General features: G+C 37.6%; 1 protein-coding gene across 1 annotated transcript in view; it reads right to left on the bottom strand.

Annotated features, from left to right (window-relative positions):
- The window catches only part of LOC136830101 (uncharacterized), a 66,354-nt gene that overhangs the window by 16,236 nt on the left and 26,376 nt on the right, over window positions 1-23,742 (bottom strand). The window contains 19 exon segments of the mRNA XM_067089294.1: window positions 9,423-9,534; window positions 10,133-10,235; window positions 11,162-11,301; window positions 11,907-12,071; window positions 13,615-13,780; window positions 14,301-14,419; window positions 14,622-14,680; window positions 15,663-15,702; window positions 15,704-15,757; window positions 16,599-16,687; window positions 17,054-17,149; window positions 17,559-17,700; window positions 17,894-18,003; window positions 18,620-18,785; window positions 19,098-19,243; window positions 19,507-19,672; window positions 19,987-20,132; window positions 20,396-20,561; window positions 20,865-21,010. Coding sequence (XP_066945395.1) covers window positions 9,423-9,534; window positions 10,133-10,235; window positions 11,162-11,301; window positions 11,907-12,071; window positions 13,615-13,780; window positions 14,301-14,419; window positions 14,622-14,680; window positions 15,663-15,702; window positions 15,704-15,757; window positions 16,599-16,687; window positions 17,054-17,149; window positions 17,559-17,700; window positions 17,894-18,003; window positions 18,620-18,785; window positions 19,098-19,243; window positions 19,507-19,672; window positions 19,987-20,132; window positions 20,396-20,561; window positions 20,865-21,010 — 2,331 coding nt within the window.

The following is a 23,742-nucleotide window of genomic DNA, read 5'->3' as shown; positions in this document are numbered from 1 at the left end:
GCACTATGAAACAATTGTTAGAGAGGCTGGCAAGTCAGATGGAAGAAAGGGAACATGAACGGAGTTACAGTAAATGAATGAAAGCAGTTGCGGCTATAGGAGCCAAAGGGACGATGAAAAGAACCTTATAAGTAATGCCTACAGTGCACCATGTGAGGTGCACTGACGGCACTCCCCTCCCACAGTGGAATAAATCGGCGCAAGTGTTCATTTTGAGTCAAAAACTAATCCAAATATATACTTAACCATAAGGCAAACGGCTTCTTACACATTCAAATTGCAGGAACATGTATATTAATTTTGCTTATATTTAATCAACAACTTTTTTAATTATTAAAGCATCAAGTTTAAATAAAACAAGACCTAAATTTAGAACACTTTCATCATTTGACTTAATAAAACAAGATTCGATGATATTCCTTTTAACTGTGTCATTGCACGGGACTAAAGGTCTTGCTTTACTCCAGTTAATAGGATGATCAAAATCTCTCATATGTACGAATAATGCATTCGATATTTGGCCAGTTCTCACAGAATATTGGTGTTGTTTGATTCTTTGTGAAAGTGGTTTTCCAGTTTGTCCATAATGTATTTTATCACATTTTTTACTAAACTTTAGTATTTCTTTTTGTGTGGTCTTAGGTTCAGTTTGTGACAGCTCGATCCGGGATTATCCTGCACTAACTTTCTGTTTATTACCCTTTGACAACTGACCATCTGGTATTCTTGTTCTTTTCGTTTACTTTGTAACCTTCTTCATATTTTTGTCTCATTCGTGCCCTGGCGATGCGTCAATAAACGCGAAAGCGCTTGGTACTACTGGACATCTGCCTGTCTTTCTCCTGTGGGATTCGCTTATACACTGAAGTCACGTGCATCTACTGTGATTTTTAAGCACATATATATATATATATATATATATATATATATATATATATATATATATATATATATATATACACATACATACATACATGCTATTAATTCCACCTGATTCAAGTTTGCTCAAATATTCTCTGTGTAGGCTACTCAATCCACAAATAATAATATAAAATGACAACATGAACAGAGAGAACTTTAACTGTGTTGTTAATAGTGACCATTGCTAAATCCTTTTAACAACTTCATAATATAAGAGAGAAATTAGTCTTTCGACATCACCGCCTATTACAGTATACTGTAGGTGTGCCTTCAAGAACCCTCACGGTGGCCCCATCCTGTTTACTCGACTTTTATCAGCTTGAATGCCCGGTGCCAGGGCTTGTTCATGCGCCTAGGCTTGGTGTTAGCACATACCAACATTGGTTGAGAAAAACCCAGTTTGTACAAGAACATTCAGGTGAGTAAACACAGACCTGCTCCCCCCTAGCAAGATGGCGTCAGTCTTGGCCATCACTGAGGGGCTCGCCCAAGTTTGGTATTCATTCTGCCATCGGTGAAATCTAATGTATATCTAAAAACATATGCTTTCTGATGCTGTCGAAAGGTCATTTGCCATAAACATATGTTTAGCCAGTAAACCTAGATTTTTATCATGTGGGTCTCTGGGCATCTGCTACCAGAGAGAACCACAGAGAGGGCAGACTTCCTATGTGCTGCATTGTAATTGGCTGAGCGCCGGCGGCCATTTTGATTGTGTGCAACTGGAGGTTGCTAGAGACGCAATGTCAACTGTGATCTTTTTTGTACACCTTCATGTTCTCAAAGTGTGCAGTTTATGAAGCAATTGTATGTTACAATGAGACTAAAATATCAGTTGAAAATCGAGAATAAAGCATCCAAGGAAAAGAAATTACGTAAAAACAGAAAACTGTTGAAAATTTCCCATAAATGAATTCATATTAACCCAATGAGTATTTTGTTAACAGGTCTTCACACTGACAGTAAGTATAGCCCTGTCTAACTCGATTAATATTGGTGTGTGTTAATGCTTTTGGTGGTGGACTGGTGGTGATTTTAATGCTAAACAATGTGTGCTATGTGTACGTGTTGATGCCTTTGGTGGTGGTACGTGATTAGTAATTAAATACCACCTATTTCCAATAGGTTGTGTACAGGCATAGCTTTTTGTGCATATTTTGCTAAGGCATGGTATTTGCGAAGGCTTGACATTTTGCTAGCATGTTCTTCTCCTAGGGCCTAATATATCTGCTATCATTTAATGACATTGAAGTAAAATAATTACTTTTCCAGACGCAGTTCTTTCACAGGTAATTTTACGTAGCCTGAATGTTTGAGAATATGTATTATTTTATTTTACAGAACTTTGAATAAAATTGTTTAAACATTTTTCCAAGGGTTATTTTCATTTTATTTTACAGAACTTTGAATAAAACTGTTTAAACATTTATGGGTTATTTTTGTTTATAAATATACCACACAGGCCTACATGTCTGTAAGAATATCTGAGAAGAATAAAGTTTTTATCCCACTAAGGAATTACCTAAATAGGTATTATTTGGAGCAAAGTCTGCTCTGCTGATCTAGTCACATTTGGCTGTGATGTATCCGAGTGGTTCTCTTACTGTAACATGCTTATAAAGGCCTATTTGTACCCTTATTTTCTGATATACGTCCATAAAATGAACAATCTTAACAGCTGTCAAATAAATAAAGATTGGCAGTTTGTTGTGTTCCATCATAAAGACAAACTGTTGGCCCCACAGTGGTTTGCAGTGCACTCAGAGCATGTTTGTTGCAAAACGTTGCTGTCACTGCAGCTCCAGTTACACACAATCAAAATGGCGGCCAAATTATGCTGCACATAGGAAGTCGGACCTCTCTATGGTTCTCTCTGTCTGCTACAACGTTAGTAGTGGTAGTAGGCAAAAATTTCCTCTGAAACGGCTCCCTTGCTCGTTTTTTCCTCCTTTGGTTGTGTCTGTTTAAGTTTTTTGGCTCTGTAAAGCCATAATTCTTTTATGAATTCTTTCCTATGTCCAATTTCCCCTTTCAGCAGATCTGTAAATAAAAGTATACTGGCTATCAATTCCTCTTCATTTTCCTGAATGTGGCTGTTGCACAAAACTGTATCTGTTTCTAATCTCATCATATGCTGGGCAGTAGAGTAAGAAATGTTCTAAGTTTTCATTTTTCTTCCTCACAGCACAAACATTTTGCATCTTCCCCTTTCAGCCTATTCCTTTCTTTTAATTCTAGTGTGCCTAGCCTAGACCTACTGACCAGCAATGTTTTTTTTCGGTGTTATCATACCAGGTTTCTTCTCTTATGTTTTCTTTATATTTTCTGTAGATTCTGAATGTTGTTTTGTCATTCATTTCTTTTTGTCCCACCTATTTATTATTTCTTTTAGCTGCATACCTTTAAGCAGTTCAATTTTACTTAAGTTTATGTTTAATTCTTTCATATGCTCTTCCACTTGCAGAACCGAAGGGGTTTCCTTGTTTTCATATTGAGCCATGGTTATCTCGCATATGAGCCTGTTTCCACCATTCTTAAGCCTATGTTTCAGAGAGAAGAGTTACTCCTTCCTATCTCTCGAGTAGCAGGAAGGAAGGAAGGAAGGAATGAAGAGACCCCTATTTCGGATCTCAATGCACAACTTGCTGTGTATCTTGGTGCTTTCAGGATCGTTCTATATACTCGACTGTCTACCCTTTGTAGTTCATTTGTGGTTTTCTCGTCAAGTTTCCCTATTTTCACCTTGCTACAGCTTTTACTGATGGCTGCATCCGCCACATTTGCCTTTCACTGCTTTGCTTTGGTTTGCGCCCTTTTCGTCTGTTCTCTGGGGCCTTTGTCTATGCGCTGCGTGTTTTCTACGACGTCAATGCTACACCAATCGGTGAATATTAATCTATTGCTTCTGTCTCTGTTGATATTGAGGCCACATTCGCTTTCTATTTCCATAAGAGTTTGTATTGCTTCTGTCCTGGGATTAATCCATCGTCTGCATATGATAGTGCCACTTGCTTTATAAGTTCATTTCTGAAACCTTTTGTATGAAGATGATGAGTGAGCCGTTGCACCGCTGCCTTATTCCGTTCGTTACATTTAGCTCTTTTTGTTCTACATTGTTGAGGAATAGACCGGTTATGTCGTTTGTCTATATCTTTGACCTAGGGTGGCCATTTCCAAATTCCCAAAAAGAAGGACAAATTTTTTTTTTTTCCAACACCAATTTTTAACCTAAATTAAACATGATTATTGAGGAGTTGAAATATAAAATGTTGTCTAATGTATATGTATATATATATATATATATATTATATATATATAAATATATATATATAAATATATATATATATATATATATATATATATATATATATATATATATATATATATATATATATACCTTGACTTGAGTGTTCAAATGTCAAATAGTGTATGAATAAAGAACTGAAATTAATTAATATTCAATTTTATTCATAAGGTACGTGGCGTCATAGGGTAAACTAGCCTTTATACAAGTACACTGCGGCTCCATGCCTAGCGTTCCTAACTGTGCCAACAGCCACTATATAAAATTATTGGCCTAATAAAAAAAATTCAATGGTTATTTTAACCATCAGTTCTCACGGTTTTAGTATATGTGTTTGTACTTATTTATATTCTTAGTATTAATATATGTATTTTTTTAGACAGACCCAAAAAGCAGGACAAATTAGCATCCTTCTTAAGGTGAAGCAGGACAGAGGACAGAAGGCTCAAAAACAGGACTGTCCCTCCTAAAGCAGGACGTCTGGCCACCCTACTTTGACCTCTAAGAGTTTTTTTTTTTTTTCGTTAACTGAGTCAAATGCTTTTTGGAAATGCAATTGGTCTGAGATCTTTGACTGTGGGGTGTTGTTTCTTGGGGTGTGCGTGTTGTTTTTGACTTAACCCAGCTGTTCTGAGTATTATTGCCGTTCAGTATGTTGTTTGAACGTTCTGCCAATTCTCTTTTAAGGTTGGTGCTTTGTAAGAACCGTTTGAACAGAACTGGTTCCATCCCGTCTGGCTCTGGTACTTCATTTGACTTCATTCTGTCAAGTTCATTTTTCACATCTTCCTCAGTCATACTGACTTCTTCCATGGGTTTAATTTCTGTCTTTGTTAGATCTTTTTTGCTCCCATTCCGTATCTCTCTTATCTGGTTTTCTTCTTCTTGGTATATTTACTTCCAGCATTTTGCAAGCTCTTTCGCTATGCTTTCTTCCTTAATCTCTTGCTTATTTTCGTCGTATATCTTGATCCATCCTTTTTTAGAGTGGTCTCACCTCTCAGCATGTCAGTATATGTTCCCAAGTTTTCCTGTGTCTGATTTTGTCATTCATTATCTCATTCCTATGTCCCTGATGATGGGACTGTCATGTAAATCTAAACATTAGTAAATGCATTTACAATAACACTTTGCAAAGAACTTCCCTGATCAAGTTAATCACAATCGTTTTTTACATTTATTAAACAATTCTCAATAGTTTTATGTTGCCATAATTAGATGGGAACCTAAAGCTGCTGTCACTCTGGTATCGTCTGCATTCTCTGATGGTTCTTTACGAAAGTCATTATCATATGAACATACATATTTAAATATGCAAATGACCGAGAATATAGGTCAACGAATCACATGATATAAGAAAACATATCTGACCATAATAAACCCCTAAACTTGGTGTGGCAGACCGTCAAATGGTTTATACATATCTCTGTTCAGACCTACAGCAAGTCTGAGTTCGTATTTCTTTCAGCATGGGCCATTTGGGATGATGGGCGCCATAATGTTGTTTTTCATGACAAACACAAAGAATGTTCTTTCATTCATGGACACCCTACATTATTCTTATTGCTCAGAAGACGAACTGTCAATCGTAGGGAACGAGCCACCCACAGGGGCCACTTGACATGAAATTCGAGCTTCCAACGAATATTGTGTTCGTTGGAAAGAGGTGACGGATGGTAACAGGAAACGCAGACATAAAAAGTCAGTTATTAGAAACGGGAAAAAATAAACAACTAGGTAAACAAATGAAGAAGTTTTTTTTCTCGTTCCTAAAACCTCACTTTCTTGAATAGGCCTATAGGTCTATTACTTCTTTTTTGATTAGGCTTTATCTTTCTTCCTGCTTTTTGCCTTCGCATTTTGCTGTAGGTCTAAAGAGATATATGTAAATACATAAAGATGTGTGAGACAGAAACCAAAGGGAAAAGAGCAAAATTCAAAAAGAATACAATAAAATGTTTGGGGGGGAGCCGTTACATAATTTGCCTTACTTAATACTACTACTATTAGTACTACTACTATTAAACTTTTTTTATAAATGGAGCAGTAACCCGTATTAATGACATCAAATACCGTTATAATAACACGTAATCATGACGTCCTTCAAGAGAATTAAAAACACGGGGAAGGCAATGGCGGACATCCTCTTCTGGAAGAACCTGGAGGTAGGCCTATGGAAATGACCTAGGCCTATGCCACACCGTTTTAACTAAGTCCCTGCAGCTCATTAACAATGACTCCAAATGAAAAATTGCATAGAATAAAAATTGGTCAGCGGGCCTGATTGTACCCAAAAAGTAACTTACTTGACCAGTTTGCTTGATTTTCCCGAACGACAATTTTTTCAGCGGAGCCTAACTTTTCCTAAGTACCAAGTTGTCGTGAACGGTGTCAGAGAGCACCACTCTCCCGTAGTTCTTCAGATGGCCGAGGCACAGCGCCCCGGCCTGACCGCGGGAAATTTAATTCCGTCCTCGTATCTCCGGCTGACCCACGTCATGCCCTAGGGCTTACGGATTAAATACTTCGAACCAATCATCATAATGCGTTCTATCGATATGACTCATAGGCCTTGGCCTGTTGGCCAACACCAGAACCACGCTTTCTTTCTTTCTCGAACCGCCGCAATGGAAAGTCACGATTTTATTTTGTTCCCAGAAGCGATACCTAGAAGGTGTTCCGATTTAGTTAGGCGCGTCTATCCGCTCAAGAGCCGCCCGACATCCCCTACCCCTGATTTACTTTCCCAACCATCTACAATAAGACCCGGACCGAGCAATTCCCACCCACCTGTTCGGCAGCCAGCAGTTGCAAGGTAGCCAAGGACAATAGGACCTGCGGAGCCGATACTGTTATCTACGTAACCTACGTGGTCGGACAGCAGCGACTTTGAATAAGGTAAGCACAGCATTTACTTTTCCATTTTCTTATGAAGATTCGAAAGATATAATAATGAAAAATGCGATATTCGTACCGGAAACGACCATCAGGGTATTCCTCACTTGCGCACAAATGCCCCAAACTCCATAGGCCTACCAGATGCCCCAATTCAAGCTAAGCTGTTTTCGGTGAAATTAAATAAGAAAATAATTATCATAAGACCAAATTAGGCCCAGTTATTTTCGTAACTTGGGCCTAAAACGGTCCAGAATAGACCTACGGTAAGTGTCACTTCTATTTCCATAGGCCTCCTTACCTCGAGGTTCTTCCAGTAGAGGGTGTCCGCCGTGGCCTTCGTCGTGTTCTTGAAGGAGCGCGTCTCGATTCTCTTGAAGGACGTCATGATTACGACGTTATTTAGCGTTATTAGTACGGCTTTATGCCTCAGTCATAGAACAACAGCGACGGTCAACATGGCAAGTTTAGCTGTAGTAGTAGTAATTATTATGGTGAACTTTGTAACGGCTCCCCCTTGAAGAATTTCATTATTTTCTTTTGAAATTTTGCTCTTTTCTTCTTGGTTTCTTTTTATATCTCTCTACTAACAGTAGAATTAGGAACCGTTTGTTTTATTATTTCATTTAATTTCATTAGATTCTTTTGAAATTTTGCTCTTTTCTTCTTTATATATACCTAGTAAGAGCAGAATTAGGAGCCGTTTGTTTGATTATTTTATGTATGAACCGTAAAAGCAATGGTCTGTCATCTTTCATCACGTTGCCTCATATCCGTTGCGTAGATTCATACACTATTCCCGGCCGATTACTGACAATAACCTATAATTAACTTCATTCATTGCCAATGCCACCTCAGCTGGAGTAAATTAAGTACTTCTTTAGACACCATCAAGATTTCCTTTATGCCACAACCTAACAGAATACGACATAACCTTTAGGCAGGTTGCATCTGTTTTGGGCTGTTCTGTACCTGGTCTAATGACAGTAGAATGTGGAGCATGAAAAATAAGCATAGCATTTGCATCAAGAAATGTTGCTGTTTCTAAGTATCCTGAGTTTGTGATAAGGATTTTAACGAGTATATCACTACCCTAAAAAAGTTCACTTTGAATTTTGGTTATTTATCATTTTATCTGTTTATGGGTTATTTATAATTTTATCTCTTTATTGATTAACTCCTTTTTTTCTATTAACTGATCTCTTCTTTCAAATGACCACCATATTCTTTGGAAGCCTGAATTTCAAGTTAATGACCCCTGATAATTTTCATGTGAAATTTTGGTCAATTGCTTACTTCAGTCTTGTAAACTGTACCAGTAAGTTTTTCGTGAGGATAAAAATATGTCCTTGGCAGTGGTTTTATCATTTAGTCTTCAAAATACAAGCCAGCCATGTGTAAGCTAAATATATAAGCTTAGAGGTCTGGTTAAACTACAGTACTACTGTACTTAATGATAACAACATTGTAAAAGCTTCAGCATACAGTAGTTAGATTTGCAAAAAGAACTATCTCCTGACAGTGTTGATTTTTGAAACAATATATTCAGGTAACAGAAATGAAATACTTCCTTATTTAACAGATCTACAGTGAAATAGGACCGAATGGCAAGCAAGCTTCTCTGATGATACGTTCTCCAGATTTTCTTAAATGTTTCCAGCACCAATGGAGTTACTGCTGCGGAGAATAGAAGAGAGCTGCAGTTGTTGCTGCCTGGTAATTGTACCTTGCCATCACCTGCCATTGTGAAGTCTGTCCAGATGAATCTTCTCGAAGTTAGCTAAAAAAAAAAAAGACATATCAGAAAAATGTCATTTATTCTTATGAATATAGGTTGCATTATTTCTTACCATCTTGATTATACAGGCAGTCCCCGGTTTACAATGGGGTTCCATCCCTACGCCGCGTCATAAGCCGAAAATAGTCGTAAACCGAAAAATCGTCGAAAATCCTAAGAATACCTTACTTTTAATGCTTTGGGTGTACAGTATTGAAACGATGTAAAGTGCATTTTTAATTGAGTTTTTCATCAAAATATCCTCCAATTATTGATTATCCTGCCATTTTGGAGCCATATTTCTTCCATCGGAACGGCGTACGATGCGTCGTAACCCTGGAACATGCGTCATAAACCGGGAAATAATTTCTGATGAATATATTTGAAAAGTGTCATAACCTCGGAATGTCATAAGCCAGACAGGTCGTAACCCAGGGACTGCCTGGATAAATTTTTTATTCATCTTAAATACTTAAAATGTTCAGTGGGATGGAAGTTAAACATTCTACTTACTCAGCTGTTAACCTCTGTTCTTGTTTTCTATCAGGGCACCAAGTGCTGCTGTGAAACCAGCATTATAATCACAGGCAACTTCATTTCGAACATAGTCTTGACGGTTGTCCTCATAGCCATCGTTCTTGCAAGAAAAAGTATTACCACATTAAGGTCAAGTACAGAAAAAGTACACGAAACTGCGTCAGTCATTTCTGATTGCCAGAGTTATCTCAGAACCTCATAAGTATTGTGACTGAATGATTGTGCTGTTATAATGTAGTACAGTAGACATACAGTATTATTCCATGTATGTACTCAAGGAAAATCAGACAGAATATTTTGCATGTTGAAAGATTACCATATTACTATTATTAAATGCTTAAAATGGGAACTGTATCTACAAGTGTGTATTTCAAGCTAAATTTAAGCTTGTCAAATTTGCTATTTGTGGTAATATTAGATATCTATTATTAGTTTTTGGTAATATTTTCTTTTATGATTAACACCTTCTGCAATATATATTTACAGTACTTCAAAAGCATACCAGTCTCAACTGTACAGTAATGTAAAGGAAAAAGTAATTTTGTATAGCCATTAAGCACTGCTATCCAATTGCCTATCCTGCTATTTTTCTATTTGAGATATTTTCCCCTGATTGACTGTAATATACTCAAAAGCATTCAAGTATTTACTGTTAACATATTTGAAGCTTACTAACAGTGGAAGATTTAGGTCATTACCTGATCTGGTCCTCCAACTACAGCACCATACAGAATTTGAGGATTGGGACCAGGATTGTTCATTGCACCTTGATCACACTTCTCGGGCATATTTGGACATGAGCTGTAAAAAATAGGAGTGCTCTTATTTAATTTCTTACTTTAGTCAATATACAGCACAGTACCGAGTTTTAAATGTTATTTAAAGCATCATGCAACCCAGATTACCAAATTCAAGAGCTAATCCTGTGATGAAAACACCCACATTTAAGATGGCAGTGGAAATAATTCAGTATGTGCCTATATCATTCATGTCCATTCTAATCAACATTTACTATAAAATTCACCTGGTCAGAGTTACATCATATGTACAATCAATATTTTCTTTGTGAAAACTTTTAAAAATGATTCTAAGCTGGGTTTAGCAAAATGGGATGCAGAATGTCTGTCTCCAAGCCAACCGGTGTTTTCTCTTAGTGAGTAGTACTTGGAAGACCTATTGTGATCACATAATGGTACATTACTTCACATGGGTAAAAAATGAAGGTCCAGACATCAATGCTGAAGGGGAGAAATAGTAAATTTTCTATACATCCCAGCCATACTTATATTCTGCATGATCATAATGAGCGAACCATTATGAAACTCAAACTGTTTCATAAGTCCAAATCTAAATGATAAATTTGAGATTTTTCTTATAGCTTCAGTGATAACTGCAGACTGCACCATACTATTCCCTTCTACAATTATCTCACCAAATTACTGACTAAAAGTTTTGGGAGCTGAAAAAGAAAAATATGTTCAGTACTTTGAGCTACAAAATAGTATTTACATCCAAAACCACTGAAAACCAGTTGCTTTCTGGGCAACTGTAAGCTGTATTTTGTTGAGGGTGCTGTGTGTGACATTTGTTGTATGCATGTTAAGTTTCTCTTTGTTTTAATCCCTTATTACACATGGTGCCTCTCGTTTGTATACAGAGTCAATTTTTCATCTAGATTGGGAGATAGTTTCTGTGAATCATTAACTAAGTATTGTACTGCACTCTACCTGGAGCGATGGTGTGGCTTTTGTGGAGGGTTGTTGCCAAATCCTACAACAAATGAACGGCCGTTGGATCCTAGAATGTAGTTTATTTGTTTCTCACCAAATGCTCTGTTTGCATCAGCATCAATACCTAATTTAGCTCCCTGGAAAGATAAAAAGAATTTAGTGCTTTTTCCTCTGACAATGACTCTTTTACTTGTAGAGTACAGTCTTTTTTGTTATAATAACTCAGAGCTTAATTTTTTCCCAGTGGAAATCCGATAGTGCTTCAAGAGTTGCCAAGGTGTTCACTGAAATGACGTTTCACTGTAGAGTAGCCAAAACCAGACGTGATTCTACTCTCGTTGAGATGTGGAACAGTTAGTCAAGAAGTTACTAAAGAAAAAACTGTACAGAGTAAAATCATAAGACAGGTTAAATTACACTAGGGGGATACAGTATTGCAGTGATCCATGGAGTGGACAATAGTTGCAAAAACCACACATTTCTGACCCACAATTTTGCTTCAGAAATACAAGAGTCCTCTATTATTGCTAGTTTTCTGTGAAGTACAATTTTCATTCATACAAAACTCTAGAAAATGAGGACTAGCGAGTAGCTTAAATCCCATATTCCTCACTGATTAAAAATGTGAGGTTGATGTTTTAAAAGTCAGGGCAACTCATGCTGCCAATCGCATCTAACAGGGTAATGCAGTCAAGGACACATGGCAAAGCAGCTATTTTTAGAAATGCAAGTAGCTCCTTACCAAGAGGCCAAGGAAGGCAACATTTGCTGCGTGACGGTTTGCACCCCATTTGCTGATGTAGATCAGTCCCCCAGGGGTGTACTGAGCGGTGGTTCTCAGATTATTCAAGAACTGAGAGAAGGTGTTGCGGTACAAGGGGTCAGAATCCTGCATTGTGAACAGAGCCTGAAAAGGATTACAACAATCAGACCACAGGACAAATTACACTGATCATTTTTTCTCGGGGCTGCTTGAGTGCTGGTAAATCATACGCGTTTACACTGAAAGTATAAATTCAAATTAATTTCTTTATCTACTGCACACAAATAATTCATTACTATCACATCTTTCAAAGCAGCACAACAGCTCGAAGCATCGCCATAACATGAGGACATGCTCTCATTATGTGAACTCTGAATGTTGTGGCTATATACAGTATCCTTGTTTAATTGTTTATCTGGCATAACTTGCAAATGGCCACATACGGACCTTGGTGATATCCTACAACAAGAAGTACATGAAGATACAGACTACAGTACTGAAAACTTCTAGCTGCAAAGGATATGAAACATCTTAAGAACCTACTCAACTGCAGAATCACTAGCATTAGTAAAACTATATTCTTAAAAGGCTATAATGTATAATGATTTACCCTGTGAAGGTTCTTACCAAGGATTATTGGTTTTTAAAAACATCTAATAATGTTAGATTACTGCATGTTTCATACGGCTGGTCCTGAGATGAATTGAGACAGAAAAAGTTGAAGTTGGACAGCAAAGTGCAAGGGAAAGCACTTCAATATTTTTCAAGGTATTTGCTCATTATTTTTTTTTTTCTAGATGATGAACCTTAACCCATAAGGAATTCAAGAAGAAAGTGCACAATATTGTGGAGAGAATCCACTGATGAATGACGATGATTATCCCAGATTCTCTTTCCTTGAACAGTCTCCTGGAAGACCTTTCAAACAATAAAATTCAGGTCATTTTTGAAAAACTAGTGTACTACGATATATTTTCTGGTCACGTATGTGCTGTAGCTTCTTTGCTCGTTCAATTTTTACGTTTTTTGAAGTTGACTGTTGTTCTACGCTAATATGAAGTACTTTATATTACTATACTGTCTAACTTTTCTGTTTAATGGTAGCTCACAATGACAGCTTTTCTTTGTGTGTACTTTGGTTAGTGTTAGCCCAGACTTACGAATTTTATTACTGTATGCGGTTTCTTTCTGTTAACACGCTTCTGATATATCACGTATGCTTACAAGCTGTCTTCGTTATAATCTGACAATTCCAGAATTCCCAAGATTATAGCTCAGTAAACAATCAAAAATATTTACTTTAAGATCACTGTTTAGTGAACAGTCAACACCTCTAAACCAAACGAAGACATGGAATTGGAATGTGAGATTTAGGCCCGATGCCAAGCACTGGGACCTATGAGGTCATTCAGCGCTGAAAGGAAAATTGAAAGTAAAGGAGGTTTTACAGGTGTAACAGAAGGAAAACCTTGCAGTTGCACTATGAAGCACTTGTTAGGAGAGGGTGGAAAGCAGGATGGAAGAAAGAGGATAAGAACGGAGGTGGAGCACAGTAAAAGAATGAAAGAGGTTGCAGCCAAGGGCCGAAGGGACGCTGCAAAGAACCTTGGTAATGCCTACAGTGCACCACGTGAGGTGCACTGATGACACTATCACCCCTACAGGGGAAAAATGGGATAGTACTTACATATACACCTCCTTTTTTGTTATCCCAGCTGAAATCTGTACCACCGTACTGAAGTCCAAACTCATCCCAGTGTCTTCGAGCTTTTTGGATGTAAGATCTGTCGCCTGTAGCTCTAGCCAGCCAAAGCGCTGCCCAGCACAACTCATCACCGTAACCACTCCATGACCTGTTTGTAATTGTGAGAGGAAAATGTGCCTTAATAGCGGAACATCTGGAAAGAAGTCTAAAATTGTTTCTTTAGTTTATATTTTTGGTAGGGGAAAACTCATATGGAAAATTAACTTTTAACTGCTCAAAGAAACATCAGATGAATATCATATAAGCTACTTAGAATAATGTGTTTGGAAATTCTCTACTTGATACACTCCCTTGTTTCTCGTCAAGGCTGTACTCTGAATACGCTAACCACCAAAGTTCCTGATCTAATAACTTGTTCCACACCGATACATTCCCATTACAAAAAACTTATAAACTACTCTACATTATTTTTTACTCAACGCTGTCCACTGCGTTAGGAACCACGATCAGTATTCTACAGTATTCATATCTGGTTCTAGGACTATACCCTTTACCTAGTATTTAGGAGAGAGCCAAGTTTTCAATTCCATAAAACAATTCAGTATTATAAGGCATGGATAGATACTTTTTTAAAGTCAGAATGAATCAATGTGAACCCTGATACTTGCTTGTAAAAATCTGCAGCCTGAGGAATGGAATTATCGTAGGTCTGGCGATGCTGGTCTGCAAAATCATACAGTTTCTTTGCTGCCTCCAGACACCTTCCAGAATAAGCGGAGTCGACGTCCTTGGTTGGGGGAAGAAGAGGATTTTCTTTTATGTTCATTCCTGAGTGAGAATCTCAGACTAAATTCAGGATTTTAAACCTAACACTTTAACTCTCCCTAGCTCCACCTTTCACACTGCATTTAAGAACAAACCTTTCAGGAGGGATTCAGTGTTGTTCAGTTACTTAATGACAGTCGTAGTCTACAGCAATCTCTTCTTACCTTAAAGACGATAGATGCTGCAGCCAGAGCAGCTGCTGTTTCACCCGCTAAGTCTGACCCTGTTGATAAACAGTCTTGTTAGATTGCAGAATTATCTAAGAGGACTTTTTTTTTCCAGGGCAAGCATGTGCTCTTTTCAAGACCAGGCTTGAAGAAAGCAAGGAAAAGAATGAAGAGGGCAGAAGGGTGAGGTTCACCAAGGAAGTGAACAGTTCGTATGCATGTACAGTTCTACTAAGGTCAACTTATGCAATGGAAGATTATTTGAACATTATTTTGCTTTGACTTCCATCAGTGGTTCTTACTTGGTCTTTGTTGACAAGCTCTGAAATGGTCTGACAGCTTTAACTTGCATGGAATAAGGATAGACTAAAAGACTGTGAGAGACTTTGATGACAAGAAAATTTCCGCTGTGAAGGACAGAATACTACGTAGATTCAGCTCAACTTCTGGCCTATTGTCATGTTTCCCATCAGCCCATTAAGTGTGTAATCTGCTCTTTTTAATTAATTGACCAATCTACGACAAAAGGGAACTTGACTTCCCAATATGAATTCTGCCTTTCTACTTGAAGGCAGATGATGTCTGCTAGCATCTCACACCATTCCGGGACACAACATTTGAAACTTTTCAAGAAGCTGGCACTTGTTCAGAGACACAGCTGGGATTTCGTTCCATGAAGGGATGGGATGAGGAGGCTAAAATTTTATCGGCTGCTAGTTTTGTGTCTATATTCATAATCACAGCTAGTGAAATGTCATTGGTGTTTAGTTATAGATTACACATCGTAGCTCTTCTGTTGATTGTGGAGTTTGTTGTAATGGTTAAATTACTTTTAGGGTTTCTGTAATTTTGTAAACTAGTCAAACCTTAGCTGGGAGCCAGTTATAGGCCCCTTCCTTGTACCTTCGCCAGTCTACACTCATGACCTTGCTCCCTCACTTTGGACAAGAATGAGTTCCATTTAATGGGTTATATATGATCAAGACCTCGTTCGCTGATGACTCACATATTTGACTACTCCTGACAGAGGCAACTAACCTGGGGCACTGCTGGTGATTTTGAATGATGGTCTGGACATTGGTCATCTCCTCTGGTCTCCCCCAGTATGCGTGATCTGCATTGCCGTCACCAACCTAAAAATAAAAAGTTAAGTGAAATATCATTGTAGGGTTAGGAGATACTATGACATACCAAGGAACAACATAATGTTTTGACCAGTGCTAAGTTTCACTAATTCACTCGCTAGTCAAATAGCAAATAAAATTATATTTTGATGGGACTCTCAAACAAGTATGAAAAGCAATTCTCCCCTTGGCTATTTCCAAAAGAGTTCTGAGAACACCTTTCCCATGCACTACTCCCAAAAGAGTTTGGAGTGCACTTATTTACAGAAGGTATTGCAGAGCACTTTTTCATTTTCTTTACACTTCAGAGAGGAAAGACCTATTCTCCTATAACTATTTACATATGATATTTTACAGAACTTTTTTCCCTTTTCATCTCGCAGCAAAGAGAAGAAAGAACTTTTAACTGTTTGCTGGAAGGACTGAAGAGCATTCCCCCCCCCCCCCCTCCTTACTATTTACAAGTGAACAAATTCTTTATATGTATTGTTCCAAGAAGAGACTGGAGAGCACTTTTTCCCTTTACCTACCACAGGCAAGAGAGGAAAGGTTCCTTTTCTGTTAGATAGAGATTGCCTAGTACTTTTTCTCCATGCTACTTACAGAGTCAGAGAGTTCTCTATTGAATGAAAGAGTGTAAAGTCCATATTGGCATACAGTCTTGCTCATTATCAAGGGTTATTATTGCGTTTACACATATGTTGGTTTTGTCATTGAAGGGTTCTTTCTTTGCTGTTACTGCATTGCATATTTTGCATTTGAGATCCCTACTGATTATCAGCAAAAGTCCAAAACAGGAAAATATATTTCCAGACACCAACACCAACAGACACATTTGGAAATACTCTACCTGACCATAGAGTTCAAAGTCACCGGTTTGTGCTTTGAGGAAGTAGTCTGTTGCCCATTTGACTGCAGCACGACCGTAATCCAGTTGCCCTGAGACAGTTAGAAATGCATCAGAAATTCTTCTGAAATCTTAAAAACTCTGTGAAATTTCAACATCATACAGTATTTATAGCCTATTAGGAAGGGTAGTCCTATGCTCACGAATTTCACAATACTCAGTGAAATTTGTAATATTTTTTTGTTCGCTTCTGTACTTTATAAATGGGACACAAAGCTGACCCTAATTGTCATGTAATACTCCCATGACCACCAATCTAAAACTACGGTAAATTTATTTTGCATAATGTAACATATTCAAAACATGCTCCTCTGAAAATACTTTTGTAATGTTAACATGGAGTGATTATCATCTTCAACAACAAAAGACTGTCTACACAGCAACAGATTCTTCCTTACCAGCAGCCCTCTGTCCTTCTGCAAAGTCAACCAAACCCCAGGCAAGGAATGTGGCTGTGAAGGCCATTGGGAAGCCGAACTTCACATGATCACCAGCTGATGGAAGACACCAAAAGAAGATGATATGAATGTTGTATGACTTTTGTTTCTGATTTACCATTTACCAATCAACTTTGCTGGATGTGTAAAATGAAATATCACGGACGTAACACTGCTGATCGTTGTTGACTGTTATTATTCACAAAAATAGGGTTCTAGTCTTCTAGTCATCTTTTTCCTGAAGCCCAAGCCTGGTCCATTTCCTGGCACTTTGTAAACTCAACTTCTCGAAGACTTCAACGACTATCATTGCTCATGGTGTGGATGCATGCTGCAAGATCTACAGAGACCAATTATTGTTGTGGGCCTTCCAGTCTCAGTAGCAAGCAGCTATGCTATATTACTAACAGTAATTCATCCCCGAACATCAAATAAACTGAAGAATTTCAAAAAATGATAGCCTTACCGTCATAGTATCCTCCCGTGAGGTCACGGCCTACATCCGAACCATCTCTCAAGGCAGAGTCCTTCCTCCAGGTCACCCTCTGGTTCCCAGGAAGCGCCCCAGATCGCTGAGCTTCGTAAAACAGGTAAGACATACAGAGTGCCTGCAGGAAAACATCAATTATCATTACAGTGCTATAATGCTGTCAAGTTTGAGTGTCACTTAGTCATGGATGCAGAAGAATGAGGTACAGGTAACCAAGGAAAAGGAGAGTGAAGGAGAGAGTGCAGATTAATCTCAGTGGAGACGCTAGACCCGTCTCTTATTCAACTGCACGAGAAACAGAGGGCTCTTACCTGTGAGTAATCGTATGGGCCCATACCGGTCGGCTTGCAGAGTGCTGATGAGGTTGGACCGGTGCTGGGTGTATTAGTGCTGGGTATACTAGTGCTGGGTGTACTAGTGCCTGAAAACAAGAAGAGTAATTTTTGAATGTGACGGCTGGACTCTTGAAGCAGGTTCAGTCAGACAGCAATCTGAATAAGAATAAGTCAAACCTGGAGTTGGTTTCAGGTATGTATGCACATGTGTATGTATGTAATCAGCCTACAGTATATGTCTACAGGCACCTGTACCATTTTCAGTGCATCCTCAGGAGATAAGACCAGTCTTGTTTTACTCTCAAAGATTTACTTTTCAGTTCAGGACAAAGTTGATGTAGAATAATTTGTACTGTATGTATAGGATGGTTCTAAACCAATTATTTTTTATGCCGGAATGTTATATTATAACTGGATACCAAAACTCACAACTGAAACTGCTGTTTAAAGATTTAAAATTTTCTGAAAGTAATTCTAAAAGTATGTGAAATACAGAGTAAAACGATAGTCCAATGCAAGATTCTGAGGAAAAGGGAAATCATCTTAATTCAATTCCAAAACAGATTCATCAAGAATGCAATTGACTACACAATATCGCTATTCAAAGAGAAATCTGAATCAAGACTAATCATTATGATTCAAGGCTCTATTTCTGACCTTCCAATACTAAATTTGTCAAACTAGAAGGATTACAAAACTCACCACAGACATCTACTCCATTCATGACTGCCCCAACCACAGTGGGTTTCCCTCCATTATAATGAGGTGTGATCGTGAATTCTACCTTCCATCCTGGTTGGGCTACCCACCCTGAAGAGACCAACTTGAAACGGCGGTCGTCCAACTTCTCCGAGGATCCACTGCCAAACTAAATGAAGAAGAATCAAAATAAAGTTACTGTTCAGTGAAGACAGGGGGTAAAAGACAAAGAGAAATGTTTTATCAGATGTTCAACAAAAGAATAAACGGTATAAAAAAATCTCCAAATTTGAGAAAGCAATCAGCTAAGCATTTTCCTTTGCAATGGCTCGGCCTCAGCAACAAAGTTTAAGACTAGCACTTGGTAGCACTTTACTTTCATCCATATCACTGGAACTGTGCTTGTTTAGTATTTAGATTTGATTCACGTCAAGTACGTCAAAGAACAATCTACTTGCCAGAGTCACTCAAGTAAACTTACCTCTATGTAATCGACCGCATTATCAAACCTAAGTTCGACGGTCAGTCCAGTGAATGAAGTTGAGGCTGTTACAGAAAACATAGCTTTATAAAGGCCTCCACTCTCACTTGTTATGGTGACAGAAGAGCATTGCTGGATCTTAACACCTGCAAAAATAAGAAATCGAAATGATAATACAGTAGCACTTTCATCGCTAGCATTTAGAACAATCAGTTTTTTAAATATAACATGTAACTAACATATACTGTACACATACACTTTGTATTACACCAGTCTAAAATTCTTGAGAGGCATAACAATATGGTAATTCAGAAAGAAATTGGAATCAAGACTAAACATTATGATTCAAGGCTCTATTTCTGACCTTCGAATACTAAATCTGTCAAACTAGAAGGATTACAAAACTCACCACAGACATCTACTCCATTCATGACTGCCCCAACCACAGTGGGTTTCCCTCCATTATAATGAGGTGTGATTGTGAATTCTACCTTCCATCCTGGTTGGGCTACCCACCCTGAAGAGACCAACTTGAAACGGCGGTCGTCCAACTTCTCCGAGACTCCACTGTCAAACTAAATGAAGAAGAATCAAAATGAAGTTACTGTTCAGTGAAGACGGGATAAAAGACAAAAAGAAATGCTTTATCAGATGTTTAACAAAAGAATAAATGGTACAAAAAAATCTCCAAATTTGAGAAAGTAATCGGCTAAGCGTTTTCCTTTGCAATGGCTCGGCCTCAGCAATGAAGTTTAAGACTAGCACTTGGTAGCACTTTACTTTCATCCATATCACACACTGGAACTGTGCTTGTTTAGTATTTAGATTTGATTCATGTTAAGCACGTCGAAGAACAATCTACTTGCCAGAGTCACTCAAGTAAACTTACCTCTAGGTAATCGACCGCATTATCAAACCTAAGTTCGACGGTCAGTCCAGTGAATGAAGTTGAGGCTGTTACAGAAAACCTAGCTTTATAAAGGCCTCCACTCTCACTTGTTATGGTGACGGAAGAGCATTGCTGGATCTGAACACCTGCAAAAATAATAAATCGAAATAATAATACAACAGCACTTTCATCACTAGCACTTAGAACAATGAATTTTTTAAATATAACATCTAACTTGCATATACTGTACACATACACTTTGTATTACACCAGTCTAAAATTCTTGAGAGGCATAACAATATGGTTATTCAGAAAGAAATTGGAATCAAGACTAATCATTATGATTCAAGGCTCTATTTCTGACCTTCCAATACTAAATCTGTCAAACTAGAAGGATTACAAAACTCACCACAGACATCTACTCCATTCATGACTGCCCCAACCACAGTGGGTTTCCCTCCATTATAATGAGGTGTGATCGTGAATTCTACCTTCCATCCTGGTTGGGCTACCCACCCTGAAGAGACCAACTTGAAACGGCGGTCGTCCAACTTCTCAGAGACTCCACTGTCAAACTAAACAAAGAAGAATCAAAATAAAGTTACTGTTCAGAGAAGACAGGGGATAAAAGACAAAAAGAAATGTTTTATCGGATGTTCAACAAAAGAATAAACGGTATAAAAAAAATCTCCAAATTTGAGAAAGCAATCGGCTAAGCATTTTCGTTTGCAATGGCTCAGCCTCAGCAACAAAGTTTATGACTAGCACTTTACTTTCATCCATATCACTGGAACTGTGCTTGTTTAGTATTTAGATTTGATTCATGTTAAGTATGTCGAAGAACAATCTACTTGCCAGAGTCACTCAAGTAAACTTACCTCTATGTAATCGACCGCATTATCAAACCTAAGTTCGACGGTCAGTCCAGTGAATGAAGTTGAGGCTGTTACAGAAAACTTAGCTTTATAAAAGCCTCCACCCTCACTTGTTATGGCGATGGAAGAGCATTGCTGGCTCTGAGCACCTGCAAAAATAATAATTCGAAATAATAATACAACAACACTTTCATCACTAGCATTTGGAACAATCAGTTTTTTAAATATAACATCTAACTGACATATATTGTACACACACACTTTGTATTACACCAGTCTAAAATTCTTGAGAGGAATAACACTGGATTTATTTTGTAATCTGGAAGTTGTTACATCCAAATTACAACCAAGGGTCAACATTGGGTTTCTGATATTATCAAAGTGGGAAGTACCTTTAAGATTTGGGAAATATTCAAAGATATTAATATTGTTCTTATCTGATTTTAGATAAGTTTATAATCTAATTCATAATGCAAAATATAAGTGAAATGTTAAAAACTGTTACACATTGCAACTGATTCATGTATGCAACAATAATCTTTGAGTGACAGGGTAGGCTAATTCTAATCAACCGCTTCTATATTCTACACCGCCACTTAGTTCCTCGTTGGACGAGTCGGTAAAGTTCTCGGCTAGCACTCTGCTAGACCCGATATCTTCATTGGGCGAGTGGGTTCCGTTCTCGGCTAGCACTCTGCTGGACCTGCGTTTGATTCTCCGACCGGCCAATGAAGAATAAGAGTTATTTATTTCTGGTGATAGAAATTCATTTCTCGCTAAAATGTGGTTCAGATTCCACAATAAGCTGTAGGTCCCGTTGCTAGGTAACCAATTGGTTCTTAGCCACATAAAATAAGTCTAATCCTTCAGGCCAGCCCTAAGTGAGCTGTTAATCAGCTCAGTGGTCTGGTTAAACTAAGGTATACGTTTTACTTTACACCGCCACATGATGGTTTATTAAGAGCACTGTTACCTTGGATAACATATTAAGTCAGATTTAAAAATGTACTCTACTACAAAATAAAAATGTATTAATAATAAATCAACTGCGTTAAAATATTCAAACAACTACGCTACATATAGAAAAATAAAATGGATAACCCTAAAGATGCTATAGCCCTAACATTGCCAGTTTTATGAATTTCTCTTAATGTATAATAATCCCCTAGAAGACAGATCTAAGCACAAAAATGCATCTAGGCTTACTTAATATCTCACAGTATTGAATAATAGATATTTTTCTAATAATAATAAAGACCCTCATAAAACAAGATCCTTCTTAGACATTGATATCCAAATCATTAAGAATGTTAGGTTAGGTTGGAGGACACGGGAGCATTTCTCATTCTGTCTTTTTCCCCACCCGAAAAATCCTGGTTTCCCACTGTGGTCCCCCATAACTGGATGGTACATAAGAGGTCTAGTAACTAAAATCACTAGGCTAATTTAAATGTTCAACTCTTGGATGGGATTATGGTTTGAAACAAAAATTTACCTATTACTAAACTGTTCAAACTCCACTCAAGCTGTACATGTATAGCTAGGCAAAGGGGGCTCTCTAACAGTTAGGTTAGGTCAAAGACTATGGTTAAAGGTTATGGTCTGCATGCCGCCAGGCACAGGAAAAACTTTCCTCCGTAAATGAAAGCGAGACAGCAACTCAATATATTGTTTATTTTGTTTTTTATCAGTATGTTGTTGATTAATATGGTTTGATGGTTAAATAATACAGTGAACGGTGTAGCCTATCTAATGCAGTACATGGGAGATAGCCTAATTTGATAAATTTACCAAACTAATGAAAAAGTTACCATCTTTCATCCTTGAGGGGCTGGTATAGTATTAAACAGTGTCCTACGGAGCTGTGACGCCGTTAATTTTTGTTTATCCGACTTGTACTACTTTATATAAACCATTTTTTTTATATCGTTAAGCCAAAAACTATATTAATAAACGATATCTTCGTGTGGCCGTCTCATGTAGGCTACTGTACCTTGCCCTCAAAAAACCTCAAGGTATGAAATGGACCTAGAACCAGTTAGCCTCCAGTAACTTTTTGTATTATATTGAGCTATTTAGTCTTAGGTATTTCGTGAAGTGCGTTATATTCATGAACCAATAAGGAGTAAGAGATTTGCTTTACCAATATTTTCAACAGAACGCAAGCAACTGTAGGTCACATAGACTTATGGAAGTCAAAAATTTTGATTTATCCTCAGCTAACTTTAACCTAACCTTGAAGATGAGGAGTTATTAGTCTTCAAGATCATTGCCATTTGCAATTAGGGTTAGCCGAGTTTTTTTTAAAATTTTTATTTGCATAAACTATGGCTATAGTCGGTATCATACAAAAAACATTGCTTATTGGTCTACGGGGCAATCATAGCACGTGCTGCCCTCTATAACCATTGTTCGGTAGACCGATGTCAATACAAAGTCAATATACATCAGACTTTAACTGAACCTGTTGTAGTAATATGCCAAAGGAATTTAACAGTTAAGAAATAGTGCAAAGATAATAATTCAATAAATAAGAAATTACAAAGTGGAAAGGTCTCATCACGAAGGAAGAAAAAAAATCCCAAGAACTTATCCACAATTGTTGACTAAACCAAATAAAAAAAAAATTAGAGGGAATTAGGCTAAAAAAGAATTGTCAATTTACCAAGATTATTTTTAAAAATAACTAGACACCGACTCTTGACCAAGACTTAAAAGTAAAAAGACGGGAAAATAAAAAAATAAAATATATCAGAAGAAACACGAAATGGACAAACTCATTTCCCAAGTGTCTTGTGATTTTTTTATGAGCTCCGCACCGACATATTGTTCATCAAAAAATTTTCATTGGAAAATATAGGAAAGGTGAATATAATGCAGT

Source organism: Macrobrachium rosenbergii, chromosome 46 (assembly GCF_040412425.1).
Source record: "Macrobrachium rosenbergii isolate ZJJX-2024 chromosome 46, ASM4041242v1, whole genome shotgun sequence".
NCBI classification, from domain to species: domain Eukaryota; kingdom Metazoa; phylum Arthropoda; class Malacostraca; order Decapoda; family Palaemonidae; genus Macrobrachium; species Macrobrachium rosenbergii.
Note: the sequence above shows the minus strand (reverse complement) of the source record. Positions and strands in the feature narration are given on the sequence as shown.